The 13,124-nt window shown below is 35.8% G+C and overlaps 1 protein-coding gene and 1 long non-coding RNA gene across 5 annotated transcripts; both read right to left on the bottom strand.

Annotated features, from left to right (window-relative positions):
• Positions 1-2,742: 2,742 nt before the first annotated feature.
• Positions 2,743-3,735, bottom strand: LOC113278259 (protein MAK16 homolog A-like). The gene is made up of 2 exons (XM_026527150.1): positions 3,213-3,735; positions 2,743-3,086 (listed from the first exon to the last, which is right to left on the bottom strand). The coding sequence occupies exons 1-2, from the start codon at positions 3,733-3,735 to the stop codon at positions 2,743-2,745; spliced, it is 867 nt and encodes a 288-aa protein (XP_026382935.1).
• Positions 3,736-4,422: 687 nt separating this feature from the next.
• Positions 4,423-8,121, bottom strand: LOC113278258. 4 transcript variants are annotated; one of them, XR_003325398.1, is made up of 7 exons: positions 7,548-8,121; positions 7,307-7,446; positions 5,753-5,941; positions 5,512-5,659; positions 5,202-5,414; positions 4,950-5,094; positions 4,423-4,705 (listed from the first exon to the last, which is right to left on the bottom strand). It is a non-coding gene; the product is annotated as an uncharacterized LOC113278258 (long non-coding RNA). The 4 variants fall into 4 exon arrangements; XR_003325395.1 differs by having other exon boundaries at positions 5,753-5,932; XR_003325396.1 differs by having other exon boundaries at positions 5,753-5,932; positions 7,571-8,121.
• Between the last annotated feature and the right edge of the window lie 5,003 nt (positions 8,122-13,124).

Here is a 13,124-nt window from a genome sequence, read left to right as displayed (position 1 = left end):
AAACAAGGTTAAATGGGTGCAAATTGTTGGAGAAATGAGTTTTTATTAAAAGGTTTTTGGTCTTGGTGTGGTTTGATCTAATGACTTATGGGTCTAAGGGTACTTACTCATTTTTGGGGTGAATGACATATCGTGGAAAACTAAAGAAGCTCTCCACTATATAATATAATGAATGTATTGACAAACGAGGGTAGAGTTGGTGGGGCAAAAAAGACACGTTCAAACCCATGCTACATGCGCGTATACCATGCACCAAGATTCGTGTCTACTAGAATTTATTTTTGTAGGTTTTTTTAGGAAATTCATTCCAAATATATTTGTTAAGAGTTTTATTTTTGGGAAAATTCCTTTTACGTGTTTTAATTGTTTTACAAGAAACAATATTTGTTTGTGAAGAAAACCAAAACCAAAATCGAACTTGATTTGCAAGTATCTCTTCCTATAAATACTACTCAAAAATCTGTTTTGAAAACACACAAGAAGCGACTACGTTTTAGTCTTCTGTTTATCATCTTATTTCTTTGTTTTGCGCGGCATGTTTACTTATAATACTTGTTACTAAGTTCAAGAGTGGGTAGCTTACGTTGTGCTAACACAAGTTATATCAAGCAGTCTTATCTTGGAACATCTTCGCACGTTGGGGTTTAGGATTGATCTTCTCGAGTATACTCGCGAAGTAATGTGTTAAGCTTGTTGAACCTGTAATTCTGCCTTCGTCAAGTTGTTTCGGTTGAGTTGTTTGATTCAGTTCTTTACATATTATATTGATGCATTTAACGTGTTGTTAAATGTTGCAAGATTCCAACACAAACAAGTTATGGAAGTGATTGTGGTGCACTAAGCCAAAACTTCTCTTTTCTATTTAGTAATGTGATTATGCAATAATAAGGATGTCCTTAATGAATCTATCATCGTTTACAAGTGTCTCGTGGGAACGTCTTAAGATACTTTCTTATATGTGTTGCGACACCAACACCAATTAGGAGAGTCTAGTTATTTTAGGAATCAACATACGTTTCCTTATTTAGTATTTGCTTAGTATTCAAGTTATGTTAATTATATATTCATAGTTTGTTCTAGGGTTTAGGGAATCAATCAATTAATACAAAACTCAGTTGTTTTATTTGTCATTGTCTTGGTAAATTCTATCTTAGGGTTCTTGTATAGTTGTTTGGAGTTAGAACCCTAACATCTGGTATCAGAGCAGGTTAGATTTTCACTCAAATTTCATTAAATTTTTTTATGATCCAACTTGAGGACAAGTTATGTCTCAAGGGGTTGGGGATGTTTGGACACCAACACCAATTAGGAGAGTCTAGTTATTTTAGGAATCAACATACGTTTCCTTATTTAGTATTTGCTTAGTATTCAAGTTATTTTAATTATATATTCATAGTTTGTTCTAGGGTTTAGGGAACCAATCAATCAATTAATACAAAATTCGGTTCTTTTATTTGTCCTTGTATTTGTAAATTCTATCTTAGGGTTCTTGTATAGTTGTTTGGGGTTAGAACCCTAACAATATGAGTATGGAAATGTGGCTTCCTAATACAAAATAAGAACATTCTCTAAAGAAGACTCATGAATCCAGGATATAAGCACATGACAATTCAACGTGCTAAGCTACATGACACGGTATTTTATGAAATTCATATGCGCGGAGAGTCTTGTTTTATCGCAAAGGGTCCTTGGCTTAAAACTGGTTTAACCATATATAAGGGTTTCGCGATTCGAATACACATGATGGTTTGCATATGTGTTTATTGGAAGTGAAGAGGGATCTCCAATGAATGTGATGGTTCACATAAAACCCAGCCATTCCCATTAGCCACCATATGTGCATGGCTATTAGAAATGAATTGGCATCTTCAATAAGAGAAGAACATCAAAACCTTTTGTTTTCAATGTTTTCGGTTTTCTCGGAGCATCATCAGTATCTTCTTCTTGTGTGTTCAAGTTACGATGTTATAGATATATTGTATCCTGACGACATTATCTCACATACCCATTTGTAATCGTCAATCCAGAAGAAATCTTCGCGGAGATTTCAAGCCAGAAGTATAACATTTCTCTTTCCGCGTAGAACAACAATTTTTCTACTTTGTATGTTTCATTCTCATTCTCTTATGCCAAATTTTCCAACACAGATTCCTACTAATACGGAGTATATGAATAGTACCAAGCTAGTGGAAGCTTAGAAAATGCATTATTTAGAAATAAAAATCTTTATGAGACCGAATTGAGAAACTAGAGTTAAAATTTTCCTTGGAATAGCAAAGAGTCTTGTATTCTTACATGAGGGAACAGAATGCAAAATTGTGCAGAGAGACATAAAGCTTGCTAATGTTATATTAGCATCGGAGGAAAAATTATACTTATTAAAAATGTTCTTTCAAGTCTGCCTTTGTATTTCTTGATGGTATTTAAAGCTCCAATCTCTATCATTCAGTGTCTAGAAAAGAAGATGAGGGGTTTCTTATGGGATATTGATGAAACTCACAAGAACAAGAACAAACTTTTGGTGAAATGGCATGCACACTGGGTGTGCACTAAAACTGCGCGCATATCGATTACGCCTCTAGCAAACAAAAACCAGTACCAAAATAGAATGTGTGAACAACAAACTTAAAACCGATTTCAAAATTTAACATTATGCTCGTGCAATTCAGATAATAACATTCTCAAATAAAATCAATAAAACAAAACTGGGGCTTTAACTCAGGTATACTCTACTCGATATTCTCAGTAGACTCTCGTTTGTCTTTCACCAGCATCATCATTCTCGAACTCCACATGCACACGAGGCTTCTTCCTCTTCCACTTAGCATCATGCATATCCTTCTTCCCCTGCACCACTCCAGACTCTTCTAGTGATCTCTTTCGATCAACAATATCTTCATCATCTTCTTCGTCCTCCTCAATACCATCACCAAGACCAAAATCTTCCATGTCAAATTCATCATCTTCCATTTCAACATATTCTATTTCTGTATCCTCATCCTCTTCATCCTGATCATCAAGAACATCCACTTCTTCTACATCAAGAATATCTTGGAATTCTTTTTCAGGGTAATTGTAAATTTCAGTATCAAGTCCAACTTTAAGACGTTTAAGCAAACCCATATCAACAATATCTATCTCTTTTTTCTTTTCCTTCATCAGCTTTGCTGCCCGTACCTTTGCAGCCTTTACAGGATCCTCCTCTTCTTCATCGTAGAGTCCAGCTTTGCGACGTTCCAGCAACTCTTTCTCAATGCCCTTTTCCACCTGTGCAGCATGCAGAGCCTTCTCTTCTCTCCTCTTCTCCCTCTTTCCTTCCTTCCTCGGCATAGTCATCACCTTCTCCCTTGTTTTCAGAACAAGCTTCCTCATACGTATACGCATCTGAGTCATCTTGGTAAGGCGTTGCTTGATTTTGTGCACAAGATATTTTGGCCAATACATCATATTCTTGTCAATGATTTCAAGTGCCTTTTCATAATTCTTTGGTAGTTTTAGTCTTTCCCATAATTTTCCAGGCATATGAGATCTTTCGATTGTTTTCATATAGAGATAGAATACTCCTTTATCTTCTCTGATGGTAGCATACCGGCTGTTAGCAAGAGGACATGAACTCCTATTGCAAATACCTGTTAGATTATATGGGTTTCTGCAGAAATTTCCAGTTTCGATTTTGGACATGAAACTGCAATGGTTGTGTCTAATCACCTGCCATATCACCTCATCGTGCTGCATCTTGATGAGATTTAGGTCTTCTAGCTTCTGCAACAAACGGCAAAGAGAAAGATGGTTTCTTTCTAATGGAGTTGGAGATTATGGTCTTAGGGTTTATATATGGGCCATGGGGAGAGACTACGATATTAGGATTTATGGGCTTTATATATACCCATCACGCCCCATGACTTGGGAATATTTACTCTTTCTCTTGGTGTCTATATTGTTGCCTGTTGTGCTCATCTATATTTGTTAAGTTTGAGAAAAATGCACCGGCCACATTGCTTTCTCTTGCATGCAGCTAGGTCTAGGCATCATGGCGGATTTAGATTGCGGAATTATTGGGTCGAGGTCAACGTTGGCAGACAATGGCGTGCGACTCAACTAGTGGTGATGATAAAGAGCGTCTTGGTTACTGATTCTACCAAGTATACAAAGAAAAATAAGGATAAAGAGGGTTTTAGATATTTTGTCTCAAGGCCAAAGACAAACTCAGAGAGCAACCACAAAATATCCTTGGATGAAATCTGAGTATAAGATATTATCTAAAACACGATTTGCATTGAGAATTTGAGACATGCTTTCCTATTAAACTGAACAGAATAAAAAAGTTTGAAAGAATATGGCTTCTCCAAAGACTTTCCAGTGTTACTAGGGGACACAAAAAAATTCCAGTGAATTAGTTAGACTCCAACGAAGCAGTGGAGGGAATCTAAAAAGCCTTTTTTCATTAACAAAGTGAATCAACATAACATGTTTAATGCTGTAACTTACACCATACTCTAGCATCCGTAACCTAAACCTGAAGTCTCAAATGCACAAGGAACATGATATGTATCCCTGCAGGAACTTATAACGCAGCCAAGAGCTGCACCCTTTAACCCGCAACAACTACATTTGAGCTTGGAACCCCAAGCAAACTCCACCTCCAACTTCATCCTCTTCTACTTCTTCTCCATTGGCAAAAATGTAAGAAGATGGATCCAGAACCCTGAATGTGCTCACCCAAACAGAAACATGGAAAATCAAAACAGCTGAGGGAGTATTATTTAGGTCAGGACCAGTACATAAAGTTTCAAAGAAAGATTTTTCTCTCAATTGGCAAGGCAGGGATGAACGTTATGGTTAACATCATTCATGCTTTGTAGGCTGCTCTGATAGAAAAAATGTAATATGTTTGTATGTTATATATATGTATTCATTTCAAGATCAGCAATAAGAAAGAAACCACGTACCCCTGATACTTTTGAGGTTTGGAAAAAATGCGCAGATAAAAGCTGAACGGTTATCGGGGCATACTGAAGTACTAGCCTGTATGCTACTACTAGTAACTGGATTCCGCTCCTCAACAGATACCATGAGTTCAATGGGCACCAACTCCTGCATCACAAAATCAACATATACAACAGTTACATTAATTCTAATTCATGATATATCAAGGCTAATTTGGATCATAATTGTTGGTTTAGGGACATCAAGCTACCAACCTCTTAAGATTCTTAAGTTTAGTTTAAACATTATTCAACTTCAACATCACAAACATCATTCAGAATATATTCATTTCTGGGATTTTCAACATCACAAACATCATTCAGGCCATATATTCATTTCTGGGATTTTTGAGTTCCTTTAACTGTATGAAGTCGTCATATCCCAATCATTATCATCCTCAGTGAAGTATAACATCTGGCCTTCAGTATCTATTTAGACGAACGCATAAGGGCAACCATTTAGAACCTATAGAAATTATCCATTTTATATGCATGAATGCATATATATATAAGCAATGCTTCGTACCTTTTCACAATGTGTTTTGGTTATTGGTTTGATCTACAACAGAGCCAAACTGAATTTCGCATATCGCGAATTCTTACATTCAACAGCAACCAGGTAGACTGATAAGTAACTGTTGAAATGGCATCCCCTACGGAAACCCAGCAATCGCCTAACACAAGGATAGCAGAGTTTGATTATTGATCAAAACAGATATTGCAAGATAGATAAAATACTAGTACAGTAAAGTGGTCGATTGACGTACCATTTATGTGAACTTGGAGTGAAAACGGGAGAGAAGTGATTTTTCTCCATTTGCCATCTTCCTGCAGGTATTCTGCAGCCTTAAAGTTGGAAGAACCACCAGAACCATAGAGAGAATAGTCTTCCGCGGCGGCTATAGCTTCTAGAGGTCTTCTCCTTCCTCTCACCATAAGAATGGAACCTGTGTGATCTTAAGTTCAGTTGTTATACAAACCTCTAATGGGAAATCTGAAAATTAACGGAAAAACAAACTAATAACGCAGAACAGACAAGAATTTGAAAAAAAAAAATGGAAAAAGAACTATCCTAAAAATTATTTGATGTCTTAATGCTAAAGATAAACTCATTAGAGGAACCACATAATATCCTTCTTGGAGTAGATGAAATCTGAGCCTAAGATATCTAAAACACGGTCTGCATCGAGACATGTTTCCTAGTAAACTAAATACAAAAGAAAAGTTTGAAAAAATATGGTAATGTAGATTCTCAAAAGCTTTTCGGTTTTATTACCACCTGGGTGACACAACAAAATTCAAGCCTCCAGGTCGGCCAGCAATAGTGGATATAAGTCATATAATGCTCCGACCAAGTGAGAGAATCATTATTCTTTCGACACAAGAATAGAAAGATTTAGTCCCCAATGGAGCTGTAGAGGGAATCCAAAAAATCTTCTACGTGGAAATTTGGTGATGGTTGATTGATTGTCCATAGAGACAGGTACTATCTAGCTCTAGCAAAACTCAGCTGAAGTCAATGTATAAACTCATATGGCCAACCAAGCATATTAATACTCAACTACAGGAAATGAGACTATGGTAAAGCTATCCTTACACATCCTAACATGTTTTTGCCAATTGTTAAACATATGCAAGAGATTACCAACTGCAAAATTAGTACAAGGTCAAAAACCAACCAAATAACTTAACAAATAGTCGTCATTAAGGACAATGGGATCATCATAGTCAACTATAGTTGTAAATAGCCTTAAAGAACCAGTATCAACTTACGACTATGATACATTTTGAACTACTTGGGAATGATGCTTGTTCAGTAGTGCATTGTAAAACAACGTAGAGTAATCAAACAGATTCCATAAAAGGGCTAGACCAAATATGACACAAAGGTTTAAGTCAGATAATTACGAAGCGATACAAGGTCAGCAATTCCCCTGCAGATTAGGGGTATGACTTAGTTTTTCTCAGACAAACTATTTACAGAAAGGTCTCACAGGAAAGATACTAACATCAAAGTCATATAAGCAATTGAGTGTATAAGATTTTCACCTGCTAAAGCAACATTAAGCATCTTTGTCAATTTAGGACATGTTTGTTCAAATAGGATTATTTCCTTCTACAGCTCTACTTATATGTTTGAAATGATTATGTGACACAAATTCCGAATCTACGAGTAAGAACTATTCACGCATATTCTAGCAAGATTAAGACAACCAACACCTAGAAAGCTTAAGCAATCAATTCATTGATGAGTGACCAATTAAAAGCACAATGAACCTATGATCCCAACCAATACCAAATAACCGCAAAAGAAGAATCACCTTATATTGAAATTGAAACTTGCCCACTTCTTCCATGCTGATTTAAGTTCATCAACTGTTATGAAAACCCCATTTCCGAGTCCTCTCGTACAAATATCTTCATCATATTAACTTTCTCCTATGTTCTCTCAAGCAGATATCTGAAATAAAAAACAAAAAATAAAATTGAGTCAGACCCACAATTGAAAACTCTTTAATTGTATCTCAAAGAACACTAAAATTTCAATTCAATTATTGTGACCTGCTTCAGAATTCTACATTGACCTGATTTATCTGGATTGCCATGATCCTCTCCTTGACTGCTACCGGTTTCAGCATTTAGTGTTTGCTTCCGACGCCCCTTGAAGACCGACCCTACAGCAGGAGATGTTGCACAAGATAATCTCTTATCTAATACAAACCCAATGCTGGATAAACCAACTCCCAGTGTCTCTCGTTGAAACCTTCTTAGTTGGTGGCTCCATTAGAATGCAGGATTTAGGAGTTGAATACAATCAATTTCCCAGAGATATTTGTTTCGATTAGAACACTAAAATTCGATTATTATAGTGACCTGTTGGAAAAATCAAGATTTTGGAAAGCATTCATCTTCTTTATCATCATCCTATGCAAGTTCATCAAAATCTTCTCCTTGGATTCGAGGATCGTCAGCTGTTTCCGAGTCCCCTCAAGCCAGTGATTCATACGATTAGAGTACATGAACCATCTTTTTTCTTCCTTTTCTTCATTTCTCTTTCTAGAGAACTAGAGCTTATGATCTCAAAACATAATATTTTTTGTTTAGGGTTTTCACTGGTGCTGCGGAAACTGCAGATCTAAGAAGAAGGGGATTGCTGTGTGAATGGGAAATGTTTAAGGTTAAATACTAGAATTGTGGGACACACCCGGAACTTCACTACTTTTACTCCTATCTGATTTTTACCATGTAGTATCGGATAACGTAACTCCTGTAGTAAAATGATGATAAGAATGCTAAAACTGTAAAGAGACACAAGATTTACGTGGTTCGATCAATTTGATCTATATCCACGGGGTTAGATTTTACTATGATTATTTGTAATTACATCTTGATTACATGGAGACTCCATTAATGAGTATTTGGAGCTCTAGGTTCTTGAAGGAGGAAGAAGAAGGAAATAATAATAATACAACCAATTCTACTTTCTCTCTCTACAAAATGTATCCTCTCCTAAAGTGTGTCTCTCTTTCTGATTATCTATACTCTTTCTCTCTCTTGCCTTTCTCTTTATATAGGTGTTTACATAGTGGATGACAGCTAATGTATAGCTAACATTTCCCCTAATTTCGGATCTGGCTTGCGGTATTTTCGCAAGCTTACAAATGTTAATTTCGCAAACATCCTAAATTTCGCACGATCACCATACTTTTCTCATATTTAAGCTGATGTCATCTGTTATGTCATTTTTGAAATCATTTTGCGATGTCTTCGTGATGTATTGCTAGTAATTTCTCAAGCGTGTCGTTGTTGCGAGATTCTGATCCTACATCTTGCCTCTTTTTACTTGAATATTGCTTGAAGAGCGATCTTCAGGAAAAAATCCGTTGTTGTAATTGTTGGAGCGAGATACGTGTTGTTGGAGTAGACTTTGATCTTTGTTGATGAAGGAACGAGCGAAAGAATACTGGACTTGAAAAGTACGTACTTGCCTCTATTCTTTTGTGAAGTTCCGGAGCGTTGCGAAGTAAATAACAAGTATTAACCCTTGAAGTATAAGAAGTATGAAGTATCCTTGAAGAAGTATAAGAAGCATGAAGTATCCTTGATGAAGTATAAGAAGCATGAAGTATCCTTGATGAAGTATAAGAAGTATTCAATCCTCGAAATATAAGAAGTATCCGTCCTTGAATGAGAATAATAAGTATTGCCTCTATTCACGCGAAATTATTACTCCATTTTTGGTGATTCTTGCCGAGAAGATAAAGAACATAAAAAATTTCTTGGTAATCCATAGTTGCCTTTGTTCTTTATCTATGAGGGTAGAATCCTTGAGAAAATGTTGAATGTGTGAATTGTTTCTTCATTCTTATCTTGCCTCTGTCTCATGTTTTGTGCTCATGCGATAGTATAATCTCTTCAAGTTGTTTATAATTGTGCGAAATAATTGAGCGAGATAATCACATCATTCGGAAGAATCACATTCTGCGAAATTCTGACACATTCTACGAAATTTTGAATCATTCTGCGAAATTATGAATAATCTTGCGAAATTCTTGAATAATCCTGTGAAATTATGAACAATCCTGAATAATTCTGCTAAACTCTGCGATATTATTGCGAAATTCTGCAATATTATTCCGTACAGTTTTGTAAAGTACTTATGCGAACATAATGCTTATGTGATGATTATGTTATGAAATGTGTATGCGATGTTTATGCCATGAAATGCTTATGCAATGCTTTTATGATGCGAGTATGATGCTTGTATGATGAGAATGCTTATCTATTGCAATGTATGGTTAAGGTTTGTGTTACTTAGCTCATTTTTCCGTCTAAAATTGATGTAGCTTTAAATTGCTTCCATTCTTCATTTCTCTGCCTTTTTTTTAGTGTGTGCAATCTTCTTCGTGTAGTTATTGTTCTTCATAAGTTCGTACTTGTGTTTCATCTTCCCTCTTTCCTGCACTATTAATATCTCATAACAGTATGATCATAATATCAAGTCTGCGGCATTTTCACTGCCTCAGTTTCATTTCCATGTACATATTCGCAAGCTTATTTGCTTACATATAATCATCTTCGCAAGTTTATTTGCATACCCTCTTCTGTGGTCTTATTTTGCCTTCCTAGTTAAAGGTCTTATTATGCCACCTCTTGTCATTGCTATAACAAAAAATTTCTTTCTATATTAATATATTTTTTATATTTTCTCGCAGGCTGGAAAAGCTTCTTTTGTTGTTGCCTCAGATCTAGAGAGAAGACGCGAAAATCTTGGAAATAAGAATCTTCAATTTCGCAAAAAGAATGAAGAATTGGAAGCTGAAGTTAAAGGTCTTCGCGAGAAAAATAGACAATTAGAAATTGATTCTTCTTCGTATAAGAACAAAATCTCTAGTCTTCAGCAAGATAATAATCAGCTTTACGGTATGTTACTTTTCTCTTTTCCCTTTATTCATTCATCCTGTTGTTTTATCTTATTTAAATGATCCTTTTTGCAGACATTTATGGTCTTTCTGATGAAGCTACTCTTCTTCGTTCATTTCCTAATGCCTTGGATAATGATACCCTTCTTGAGCGTCTTAAAAATTCCTTAAATAGCTTTTCAAATGATAGAATTTCATCTCTTTCTCTAAATGAGCTTAGATCTAAATTTCGCCTCTTAGAAATTGACCATAGATCTAGTTTAGGCTCAACCAACCGATTTAAGCATCTCCTTCTTAATTCTAAAGAGAAACCAATGAGTTAAGAACCAAAATTAGCGGTCTCATAGATGATAAGGATCGCATCTCTGATCAAGGTGCCAAGGCATTGCCGAAATTCCAAGAGGCTCTTCTTGAAGTTCAACTTGAACGAGAGAAAGGGAAAATCAAATTCGTTCTCGTCTTCTTATAAGTAGTGAGGATGAATTTGTTTGGGCTGCAAAAATCTAAGATGATGCTAGAAAAGATTTAGGTGTAAATGTTAGTCTCCAAGTTGAGCATACAGCCTTGATTAGAGATATGATTTCTGACAGAGAAGGTTACTAACTGCTCTTCTTTACTAATCTTTTGCTTCTTATGAATTCTTATCAATTTAATAATTGATTATCTTTTGCTCACAGATTCTGAAAATCGATATCGTGAAAAGATTGAAGAACTCGAAGCTGAAAAAGAGGAACTCGCAAAGAATCTTTCTTCTCGCAATGACAAGTATTCTAGATTAAAGAATCAAATCAAGATCACTGTTGCGAATTTTAAGAATGATGTTATGCATTTTCGCAATCAAACTATCCAAATGGTTTGTGACGATCACAATATCCCATATTCTGATTATCCTTGTCTCTTGGAAGAAATCCCACAGAATACTCCCAGTTTGATTATCTCTGATTGCGAAGCTGACGATGAAGAATCTGATAGTGATGGAGGTTCTGATGGTGATGAAGATTCTGACGCAGACGAAGAAGGGAACAAGTCTGATGAAGATAATGAAGGATTAACTAAAAGTAATCTTTATTTCTTTCTTTGCTTCTTTGTAATACTTGTACATTTATTTCTTCTTTCTGTATATTTGTGTTTCTTTCATTTTGACATGCATTCATTAAAAAAATTCTTCTTTGCAATACAGTTAATCAATATAATCATTAATTCTTGAACCTTTGAGTAAATCTATCATATGGAGACAAATAACATTTTCTAATTTCATACATTCTCATACTTGCCTCTGTTATTTGAATCCAAATGAGAGATTTCATAAAAATTTTCTTATTTTATGTCTCAATTTCGCGGTTAATTATGTATAACTTCGCAATCTTATGCGAAGTGAATTTTGATTCTTTTCAAAATCTCATTCCTGTGTGGTCTTATTTTTCCTTCCTAATTTAAGGTCTTATTATGCCACCTCTTGTCATTGCGACAAAATCGCAGGTCGTCCTTGCACTTTCATGCAAAAACCCATTGATTTTGCCTTAACTTTTTCTTTTGTATTATTGCCTCTTCAGGATTGTTGACAATATGACAGGCCTTGATATTCTTACGAAAATAAAGCCCCATGACATTGTCGTCTTGCGACGAAATCGTAGGACATCCTTACACTTTCATGTACTGACCCATTGATCTCGTCTTATCTTTCTCTTTTGTATTATTGCCTCTTCAGGATTGTCGCACAAATATGACAAGCCTTGATACTCCCGTGAGTAAGAAGCCTCATGACATTTGCGTCTTAAGACACTTATCATCTCACTAATGGAGTGTGCCACCCTTATCTTCCCCCCGGTTTCCCCTTCAAGGAGGCGTACTTCTACCATACAAGGTTAGCTCCTCCCGTCCAGTCTTAACAACAAACAGTTGTTTTCGCAGCCTCTTATCCCTTTTGCATATATGGCTTATGGTTACGAGACTACACCCTAAGTGGGGTTTTATTCGGTCCGAGTGCATCATTTACCAAGACTTGTCAAGAGTGGTAAAGAGGCTCCAACTCCCCCCGCACTCTTGACTCAACTGTGTACCTCGGCGCCTTGATCGATTTCTGCACTCCTTAAGAGAGACCCCTAGCCGTCCAACATAAAGCAAAAGCTTAGGTTGAAAATCCAAGGTACCTCTCCTGGATGGGCTTTATTGACCACAAATCTCCATGACTCAGGTTCTAGGGGCGGTGTAACCTTTTCCATGAGCCATGCAACAGGTACCCCCTTCTATGACGCACTTTAGGTCTTACATTTTCCTCTTGCGAAATTTTATTCGCGAACTAGGGTGTACGCCATAAAGGTTCGCCTCTATCTGCGAAATTTTCGCGTCTCTTTGTTTCTGAGAAATGTTCGCGTTTCTTTATTCTCTCATTCATCTTTTCATTTATGTCATCTCTTTCATACATTTTTTAATTCTCATAATATCATATCATTTGAATCAAAATAAATATTCAAGAGAAATTCTAATACATGGTAACTCTGAAATCTTTGTAGTTGTGAAATCTTTGTAATTCTGCGATTCTATCGCGTTTTGTAAATCAAATCAAAAAAAAATTTATTCTCTGCAAAAGAAATATTTTATAGAAACATATAAATTGAATTTTCTCAGTTTTCTGTAATTTTGAAATCTCGAAATCTCTATAATTTTGAAATATTTAAAATCTTGAAATCTTAGTAATCTTTATAATCTTTGAAAT

The sequence above is a fragment of the Papaver somniferum genome, chromosome 5 (genome assembly GCF_003573695.1).
Source record: "Papaver somniferum cultivar HN1 chromosome 5, ASM357369v1, whole genome shotgun sequence".
Classification (NCBI taxonomy): Eukaryota; Viridiplantae; Streptophyta; class Magnoliopsida; order Ranunculales; family Papaveraceae; genus Papaver; species Papaver somniferum.
This window is presented reverse-complemented; position numbering and strand designations above follow the sequence as displayed.

Bases quoted from the DNA above. Each gene is read 5' to 3' on its own strand.
- LOC113278259 (XM_026527150.1), bottom strand. From the start codon at position 3,735: ATGCAGCACGATGAGGTGATATGGCAGGTGATTAGACACAACCATTGC. The intron at 3,087-3,212 runs ATGAAGAAGAGG...TTGGACTTGATA, and splicing joins TCGCAAAGCTGGACTCTACG to CTGAAATTTACAATTACCCT.